General features: G+C 28.0%; 2 protein-coding genes across 3 annotated transcripts; one reads left to right on the top strand and one right to left on the bottom strand.

The window, feature by feature from the left end:
• Positions 1-4,864: 4,864 nt before the first annotated feature.
• Positions 4,865-5,815, top strand: LOC119663574 (transmembrane protein 186-like). The gene is made up of 2 exons (XM_038073186.1): positions 4,865-4,901; positions 4,959-5,815. Exon 2 carries the CDS (start codon positions 4,960-4,962, stop codon positions 5,581-5,583), a length of 624 nt encoding a protein of 207 aa, XP_037929114.1. The 5' UTR covers positions 4,865-4,901; position 4,959; the 3' UTR covers positions 5,584-5,815.
• Positions 5,816-5,944: 129 nt separating this feature from the next.
• LOC119663573 (organic cation transporter protein-like) lies at positions 5,945-9,474 on the bottom strand. Of its 2 annotated transcripts, XM_038073184.1 has the most exons (9): positions 9,336-9,474; positions 8,693-9,268; positions 8,290-8,410; positions 8,124-8,217; positions 8,020-8,040; positions 7,852-7,952; positions 7,707-7,787; positions 7,538-7,648; positions 5,945-6,118 (listed from the first exon to the last, which is right to left on the bottom strand). In XM_038073184.1, the coding sequence occupies exons 1-9, from the start codon at positions 9,389-9,391 to the stop codon at positions 5,990-5,992; spliced, it is 1,290 nt and encodes a 429-aa protein (XP_037929112.1). In that variant the 5' UTR covers positions 9,392-9,474; the 3' UTR covers positions 5,945-5,989. The 2 variants fall into 2 exon arrangements, with proteins under 2 accessions (XP_037929112.1, XP_037929113.1); XM_038073185.1 differs by lacking the exon at positions 8,020-8,040.
• Positions 9,475-9,843: the final 369 nt, after the last annotated feature.

The raw sequence follows: 9,843 nt of genomic DNA on the forward strand, positions 1-9,843 counted from the left end.
GCCACAGAACTTCTAACGTTGTTGGCATTTGTTGTCGTTTGCGGTGGCTGCTGCTAGTCAACCAAATAACAGGCCAGACGCCAAAGACTGCATTGCCAGCAGCGGTACGCGCATTACTGAAGTCGGAACGAAGTTGGACTTCCTAACCCCAAATTGTTTATACCATTTTGGCTGCTTAGCCAGATTGTTGACTGCATATTTTAACGGCGGTATAAACAGTTGCAGCGAAATTATTTAGATACATATCTTAACTGTCGGTCGTGTTTCTTTTTTTTGTTCTTTTTTTGTACACTAGATTTTCTTTTGTACTTATACATAACATACTTATACAGATATTATATATACTATAGTCTATCTATTTTAATGTATTTAGATATGTATTGTATTTTTATTGTTATTGTTTAGTGCCGCATTCTTTGCACTATGGCAACTACTTTTTTGTGTTTTGTTATTAAAGTTAATAGTTTGGGAATAGGAATGTCGACTATATGTTACACCAAACAAACAAAAAAAAAAAATAAAAAATCAATTTGGGGCCAGAATTGAAGTTCATGTATGCAGCGCTATTTTGTAGTAAATAGTTACACTTCGTTTTGTAGAATCTAGATAAGAATGCCGTAAATTATTTTTTCAAATTAACATCACTAAGACTACCGACTTTTTAATTATCTTCAATACACAAGCCATGAAATTTTCATAATTAGTTTCTTATTACACTCACTCGTAAATTTATGATTACTTATTGAGAACAGTTTTACACCTGCTTACATATAATTATTTATATCACGTTTGTAATACATTAAGATTTATTAAACCTCTTCAGCATATTTTTATAGAGATTTATTATTTTAAGTTAGGAACGACACATATTGTCACCATATTTTTGACACCATTTTTAACAAATTAACTACAAAAATATATACTAAAACTAGGACGTGTGCGAGTTAGCTTAAGTTGATGCTAAAGCAAATTTGAGATTTCTTGGGATTTTTTGCACTGCCATTTATCAACACATATCGACATATCACTACATTATCGGCACAACTTAGAATTTCCCTCATTTTTATAAACGATACTTACCTAACTCGAACGCGTCACTAAAAGTTTGCAGCAAGTTTAGTGTTTTAAGCACGTGTGCGAGTTAGGCTAAGTTGATGCTAAACCAAATGGGAGATTTTTGGGGATTTTTGCACTGCACACATTTTGCCATTTATCAACACGTATCGACACATCACTACATTATCGGCACAACTTAGAATTTCCTCATTTAGAACGCAACTTAGCCTAACTCGCACACGACCTTAATTGTAATTTTAGCTGTCAAAAATTTTAAACTGACATTTGCAAACAGAAAGCAAGCATAACCATTCTCATGACGTATTATTGTAAAATGTTTGTCAGATTAATTATATATTTTTAACACTTATTAACTACTTTTAAAAAATCTTTACTTTGCAATTATGTCCACAGTTTTTAGTTACTTTAGCTAAAAACTTATAAATGAGCTCATTATGAATATTTCATCTCATTTAATGCGAAAAATGTCGAATACAACCCTTAAAAATAAATTTCCCACAGGGGAAATTAACAAAATTTGAAATATATGTCAAATGTTTTATATGTAAAATGTAAATAAATAATAGCTGGAAGTAAGCGTTTAATAAAATCTTTATTTTTATTAATTGTATATAAAATTGTTATATAAAATGTATATCAATGGTTTAATATATCAATTACATATTTAATATTTTTGTGTGATATAAGTGAAGTATATAAAAGTTTTAAATGAGCTCATAGTGAGTGTGAACGTTTACTTCTTAATATAATTAGAGCTAGTGACAAAATGAGAGTTTGTGAATCCATCATTAGCTGTCGAAATTTCCATACAAATCTATTTGATTTAGGCTTATTTTGCTATCGAAATCAAGAATAATTTGAAATGACTGCTAAAATTACAATTAAAATTGAATTAATGGTTAAGTGTGAATCCAGTAAAAAGGTATGAATTAATGGTTAAGTGTGAATCCGGTAAAAAGGTATATTTATAGAGTATTGTTCTTACCTCGACATATATGCAGCAATATGTGCCATTCTTCATACAAACTTCATACAAAATCTAATGAAGGGAATTGATACGTGTAAATGTAGTATATATTTATACTACGTTTATATTTGTTCAAGAAGTTGTTTAGTAAATCTCATAGATATCATTTTAAATATTATTAAATATTTGGAAATTTCTAATACTCATTTTTTGATAAAAGCTTCGTAGAATAGACACAAATCAATGATAGTTTTATTAAAAAACTATATGAACTTTGCTTTGATAAATTTTTAAGCTTATGGTTATTATGATGATATGGGATAATCTTCTTAGTTCACCTTTGTTAGGAACTTCTTAATCCGACAGGTGCTACATGCGATACTTGATCGTCGACGATGATTGGTTTCAAGACGATACCGTTTTAAAGCTTGTGGAACCAACTATCAGTTTTATCTAGCCTGATATGATATTGCTTCATTCTAATAAGTGTTCTCAAATTTTTTTAACAACAATTCTCTTAAACAACCTAAAAACATTATATTCAAAGTGATCTCAAAAGACCAAACTCTAAATTGAACATATACATAGTTAATAAATAAAAAGTGAAAATAAGTCCTAAAATAATGTTTTAGTATTCCTTTAATAGCAAAAATTATTTTAGTCTGTTTCAAAAATCTGATAAATTAAATCTAAAGCATTATTAAATTTATAATTAATATAAAAGTGTGTGTCATATTACTCCATAAATTACTTTCTCGCCACAATAGTTAGAGACTTAAGATTTGATTTATTAAAACTTAAAAGATTAAAATAAAATTTATGAACGCACTTAACTTAAGTAAAAGTGGTATGAGAAATTCAGTCGTAAATCAGATGTATAGGAGTATACTCAAGATATGATGAAAACAATTATTAGAAACCGTATATTAGATAAATTCAAATGTAGATACTTTTATGAGTAATGGTCAATGGTATATGTACCCAGTTTCCCATGAAATGCTGTACTCGTAATATCTTTAATATATGATGAAAATAATATGTGCGGCATTTGAGTAAATTAAATAAAAAATATCGTAAAAACAAATAAAAAAAGAAATATATCGTAGATTATAAGTTATCTTTATCTGTAAGTCAATGCAATATCATCTAATAAAACAAACAGAACTATTAAAATAATCTTAGTAAAAAGTTCTTTATTCATAACATGAGATCAAGGTCTTAGAATATAATTAAAATATGAGCATCTGTTCTCTACTTTCAACTTTCTCAATAAATTTTTATATTAAACTTACTTTACAAAAATTTATTCCTTCATCCGATCTGAGATGCTCAAATAGGTAGCTCTTTCATTTACCAACTACCAGCTACCAGCTCATTTTTTAAGGTATTATTCTCTTTATAATGTAATGGTTCAATCTACAGTGCCCTGTCAAAACTTCTGCAATGATTCTTTAAGTATTTTTACTTAGGTCGTGTGCGAGTTAGGCTAAGTTGCGTTCTAAATGAGGGACATTCTAAGTTGTGCCGATAATGTGGTGATGTGTCGATACGTATTAATAAATGGCTAAATGTGTGCAGTGCAAAAAATCCCAAAAATCTCCCATTTGGTTTAGCATCAACTTAGCCTAACTCGCACACGTCCTAAATCGTCTTTTTATTCATCGATTTACAGTATAAGTTATAATTTGATTTGTACTATTCATAAACCTTGCAATACTACTTTATTTGGAGCAGTCTTGACAACTTTTAAAAGTTTTAATTGATTGAAGACAGTACTTGTATTATATATTGCTTTGTTAGTCATGTGGCACCAAATTATTTTTCTTATTTGGTTATAAGCATTAAGCAAATCAAAATTTATGTACATATCGTTTACAATAAACACTGACACAAGTTAGAGCTTACTGACAGTACAAAGAATCGGTTTTAAGTTCAGAAAGGCAGAAGAGTGTCTAATTACCAATTGTTTAAAAATATTAAGTACAATTTATAGGAAGAGCAGGTTTATTTAGCAACACTAACTTACTTAATACATACTAAATTTTTAAATAATAAATAGCAATACTGCAATAATTATAATTCTAAAAATCAATAATCAGTTGTTGCAGGTACAAGAATTGTAGCAAAAGTAAATGAGCAACGTTTGTTTGTTAGCCAAATGTTGTTGTTTAACTGGAGTTCATCATCCACATGTTAAATGTAATATTATTAAGTTGTAAAATTAATTACGACCCTATATAGCTTAGAATTTTACAAAATATGAACTATTAATTCATATTAAGATTGGTATTTAGGTTTAGTGATGCAACATTTTGAGTAACTTTGGGTTACACTTCATCCGAATTTCGTATATAATAAATTCAAAAGCATGGATACGCGTATCACTACTAAGTGGATCAATTTTATTTAAATATGTAAGAGTGGATTTAAAAAGTAAGTACAGTGTTGAAATTGCATTGTATATAAGCAAGATACAATTCAATTTAAATCCAGGAGTCGAGCCTTTTCTAAGTCTATCAGTTCCAGTCCAGTACAGTAACAGGCTTTTACAATATTTAATTTAGGCTTGTATATACACAAATAAGCAATACTTACAATATTGTGTTTGAATGAAAAACGCTTCTGATTATTAATTAAATTAATTCTTTTAAAAAGAATTAAAAAATCTCGTTAGTTTTTAAATACGCCTTACTTATATATTTTAACGGGGGTACCTAATACAGGCATTAGAAATATGTTAATTATAAAATACGTTTACCAACACTTTATGTACAAACGTCAGCTGAAGTAATTATTTTATAACAGCTGTTATTGTTTATTGTGATATAAAACCGCATTAGGAGTTGAACGTTTGCAGGTATATATGTATATATATAATATTAAATAAATTATTAAATAACTAATATATTTAAAGAATGAATGTCTTACAACGGGGATTTCTGCAGAATTGTAGATTTAGCACAGTGAAAAATTTATATAAAATACCTGCAGCTTACACGTGCTACGGAACGGAATTACAGCATAAAAAATTAATGAATACTCATAGAATGAATACTACATTCAAAAGTCGATGGGAAACTATATATCAATTACCCATTATTAGGGCAGCTTCGGTAGTAAGTCAGATTAAAACTTATCAGGGTATTGCTACAGCAATTTCAGTGCCAATTAGCTACGCGTTTGAGCAAGCTGTGCTCTTTCCAACTAATACCTGCTTAGTAGTCACAATCATAGGAGCATCTGGTCTCATCACATTGACGCTATTTAGCTTGGTAATACGCAATTTAATTGGTTTTATTTATATCAACAGCGAGGAACAGAAGATAAAATTTGCTTATCTTGATTTTTGGGGAAAACGGAAGGAAAGAATTGCGGATGTTTCAGCCATAGAAGTTAATAACGAAGAGAAAAGGTCATTTATTAATAATTTTTATCAAATTATAAAGTTTCGCAATAAGAAAAATATAAGTTTAAAGCTTTCAAATAAATTTGGTGTGATCTTGGATCCAGACAGGTACGCGGAACATTTCGGTGAATAGATATATCACTAAATATGAAAAGTTTATTGAAAGTAAACTACGGTTTTGCTAATTTTAATTCTTTTATTGAAATAAAATTCATCATAAATTAATTAATTGAAAATACATTACACAACCAGGTCTAAGTGGATTCCATGGATCATCATAAAAGTTGCGAGCATGCAGATCACATTAGACGAGTAATTTTTAATTTTAAAGTTGTAATTTTTTTATTTAGTGTTAAAGCTAACATATTTTATGTTAAATAAGTATAAAAATTGTATATTATATAAAAATATCATGTTTTTGTAATTGTAAATATATAAATTGAAAAGCTATATTGTATATAGGTTTTCTTTAAATACTTAAATAAAAAGTAGCTTTGTACTCCATTATCCAAAATCTATATATTAATCTATTATTAATTTTATCCAGTATCACTTTGAATACCAACAGGCTCATCGTTCGAGTTACTTGTACTATTATTTCTAATTGCTTCTGGCTCAGTTTCTGTGGTCTTTTTTTTATTTTTACCCAATAGTTTTGCATCTAATACCTAAAAAAAAGTTAATGATTAAAGTAAATATTTAATATAATATTTGTTAATATATTACTTTATAATATTTATAGAATATTTATTACTTTTTAATATATTTTATACGAATATTTTTTTTTTAGTGTAATAGGGTTATTTCATTTAAAATATACGTAGGATGATATTCAATTTGTTGTTAATATAGTCCGTGGAACTTGTTTATTGTTATGGATGAGCTTTTAATGACACAATTGTCTTTAATACAATACTATTTGTTTGACATCAATGTTTTCTGGTTAATCTTAAAATTTAATTAATTTCCTAAAAATTTTCAGAGTGTTATGTCGTTGTACAGCAATTATAAATATATAATTTACAATGCTAATTCTTTAATCTTGATAGCCTCTTCGTAACTGCTAACTCTATTGCAACATTGCAAATTTTGATACATATTCTTCTATTCCTGTTTCCCATGTCAACATTAACAAATCAACGCTATTGTAAGTTTAGTAATATCTAAGGGCTCAAAACACTATACATCATTTAGCATGTACAGTCTATCTATCATAATTCTGTGAGATTTTCAAAGTATTTAAGAGACTTTGAAAGTCTCTAACCACTGTTATTTATAATCTCATTTAGTTTTTTGGAATAGTTAAACTAAATTGTGCACTGACTACATGAGTGAATGAAATGAAGATGTTTAAATCGTAAAAATAATGTTTTTAAATTTAATTTCGTAGAAACAAATATATTTGCAAGTAAGTTTATTTCATAAAGAAGGCATTTTTCGATGATTATAAGAACTTAAGCAACTAGTTAAATAATAATTATCGCGAAATCAAAGCGAAACCAGATATATGTTCTTTAAAACATTTTCTAAGAAGCAAATGAAGCTCATTATATATATATAAATATATACAGACATAAAAATCTATATAAAACAATGACTACAATGGCAGATTTTTGAAGAAACAGAATTTTTTTATGGTGTAATAACCACCATATGGTTTTAAATGGATGTAAGTACTAGTATTTTCAGATATAAAATTTTGTTTCTAGTGTAAAACATACTTTTTTAATGTTCCAAAGTAACTAGATTTAAAAATAAATAAAGTTTTATATAAAAGTGTACATATATACATATGTCTACATTGTTAATTTTGAGAATATAAATTTAGATATTTAATTTGAAGGGACTCCTAAATTGTGTCATAAAAATGAGATATCATAAATTGTTATTATAATCTTTTTAACCCAAATCTTGCAGAAAAGATTTTACAGTGTATGTGATAAGATAAAATTTTAATCTATACGTTAAAAGAAAGGTCAATCTATAAATTTTGTGAGTAAAAACAGTAGAGATTTTTTTGAGATAAAAGTAATATTATTTTAAATATTAACTAATCTAATACTAATATAATAATAATATATACTTACTGTATCAGGTAATTTTTTACGAAATGTTTCTGGTAATAACAAGGCCAATATGCCAGCGGAAAATGAAGCTGCGCCAAAGAGAAGTAATGGCAGAGGTTCAAAATAAACTCCCTAAATATATTTAAAAGTACGGTTAATATATTTATTATATATTAAACAATATTTTTACCAAGAGCGGCACAAAAGGTGCAAGCATAGCACCAAATCGAGCAAAAGTAGACATAACACCAACACCACCACTACGTATTACCTTAAAATATCGAGAAATTGTAATGGATCGTTTATATGTAGTACCATTTATACAAACTACTTACAGTTGGCATCATTTCTGCTGTATAAGTATATATTACAGCAAATGATGATGTAATGCCCAATTTACCAATTAAAAATAGCGTAATAATAGCCCATGTAGTACCTAGTTTAAGAAATCTATTAAAATATATTCAATACATATAATATTTATTTAGAAAAATAAAATTTACGTGATTCCAAATTTAGTTGTACTATTTTATAAGAAAATATAGAGATTTTTAGAAGAAAGCATTTAAGAAAAAATTATTAACAAAAATTGTTAATAAATTATTACCTTTGGTTATATAGCCACCTGCCACACATGTTACAGCACAAAGAAACAACGAACCGGTAAGAGATAAACGACGTCCAAACCGACGTAATGAAATCTAAATTGATAATATTATAATAATGTGATAGGCATATCAAATCTAATCTATATATTTATACAGATTATTTACCCAGGCTAAGGAGTAACCAGGTATCTCAACTAAGCAAACCAGTGCAAAATTAATATACTTGTTTCCGCTTAAGTTAGTGGAATTTAATGACAGTCCGTAGAAGACGACTGCGTTGATAGCCCTGTAATAATATCACATTTTCAATTCATTAAATAAAAATGATTTTATTTAATATTTATAATATATGTTTTAATTATTATAATTATAATATTGTAATTATATATAATATATTACAATATTTAATTATATATTTTAAAATACAGATATTGAGAAAATTATGTTTTCTGTAACTACACTTTTATATGCTAAACATAAGATAAGGTTAATTCGTTACGAGCTAAATGGTTTTCTAGATCAGTAAATTTTCTATGATATGATATAATATTTACTTAATAAAGCTTACCATATATATAACATAATTGTATAACGTATCAGTAAAGTTTTTGACTTAAACACTTGCTTTACTGCTGACCAGATTTCATTCTTATCCGCTTTTGATTTGGATTTGGTTCCATTACAATTTTCAACCTTAAAGTTGGCCAATAGTCCCGCTGATAATTCCTTTTTATTTATCGCTGCTGCTCTTTGTATAATTAGCCCAGCCTTTTCTTTCTCGTTGCGTGCAAGTAACCAACGTACCGATTCCGGTACTATCCAGTAATATACTATAAAGAATAAAGGCGGTACGGAAAGTGCAAATTGTAACAATTGCCAATCGTGAAGTAACCATGCAGTCAATCCAACCATAGCTTCACCAATAGCGTAGAAATAGTTTAAAACTATTGACGACATTTCACGCATACGAGGACCAACCATTTCCACGCCAATTATAAATGCAAGTGGATATACACCGGATGTTCCGACTGCATTAAGGAAAGCAAATAATAAGAAACTGTTATAGTCCCAAGCAAGTCCTTGGGCTATGCCCGTTATAGCCATAAAAATAATACAAATAATGAAAACTATTTTGCGTCCAAAACTATTAAAAAATATTGTTATGAAAAATTAGCAAAAATGAAAAATTTTTTTTAATAAAGTAAATATACCGATCAGCAAAGTAACCAGACAATGCTGTACCCAACACAAGACCAGCAAAGTGCATTGTGCCTACAAAAGCTAATTTCCAGATATTCTCTTTACACGTAAGTTGCCACTAAAAATATATATAATATATACATTATGTATTAAATCTTATCGCTTAAGATGATGTCCAGAACTATCTTATATATTATTTAAATATGCACAAAAACTTCAGAATTGAACCAAAATGGAAGTGATATAGACAGAATGTCGCCAAGGTCGATCATGGAAAAATAAAATTTATAACGGACTGCGAAATATACTGATGTAAATTAAGACACATATCAATAGTCAAGTAATTCAAGTACTAAGCTCGTGAAAACTTCAAGTTAGTAATGAACTATCTACAGAAACTGAAACAGTAAACCATGAATAAGGAGTCATCTTCTATTAGGTTTCAGGCTTACGGGGTTTCATGTGATGAAGTAATGAAGTCACAAAAAAGAAGGATTTGACACTATTTTGTATCTTGTA

Source organism: Teleopsis dalmanni, unplaced genomic scaffold, assembly GCF_002237135.1.
Source record: "Teleopsis dalmanni isolate 2A unplaced genomic scaffold, ASM223713v2 unscaffolded_contig_0589, whole genome shotgun sequence".
NCBI classification, from domain to species: Eukaryota; Metazoa; Arthropoda; class Insecta; order Diptera; family Diopsidae; genus Teleopsis; species Teleopsis dalmanni.

Coding starts and splice junctions, on each gene's coding strand:
- LOC119663574 (XM_038073186.1), top strand. CDS start 4,960: ATGAATGTCTTACAACGGGGATTTCTGCAGAATTGTAGATTTAGCACA.
- LOC119663573 (XM_038073184.1), bottom strand. CDS start 9,391: ATGCACTTTGCTGGTCTTGTGTTGGGTACAGCATTGTCTGGTTACTTT. Junction 8,218..8,289: donor CTGGTTACTCCTTAGCCTGG/GTAAATAATCTG, acceptor TTATCAATTTAG/ATTTCATTACGTCGGTTTGG. Junction 7,953..8,019: donor ACAACTAAATTTGGAATCAC/GTAAATTTTATT, acceptor TTCTTAAACTAG/GTACTACATGGGCTATTATT.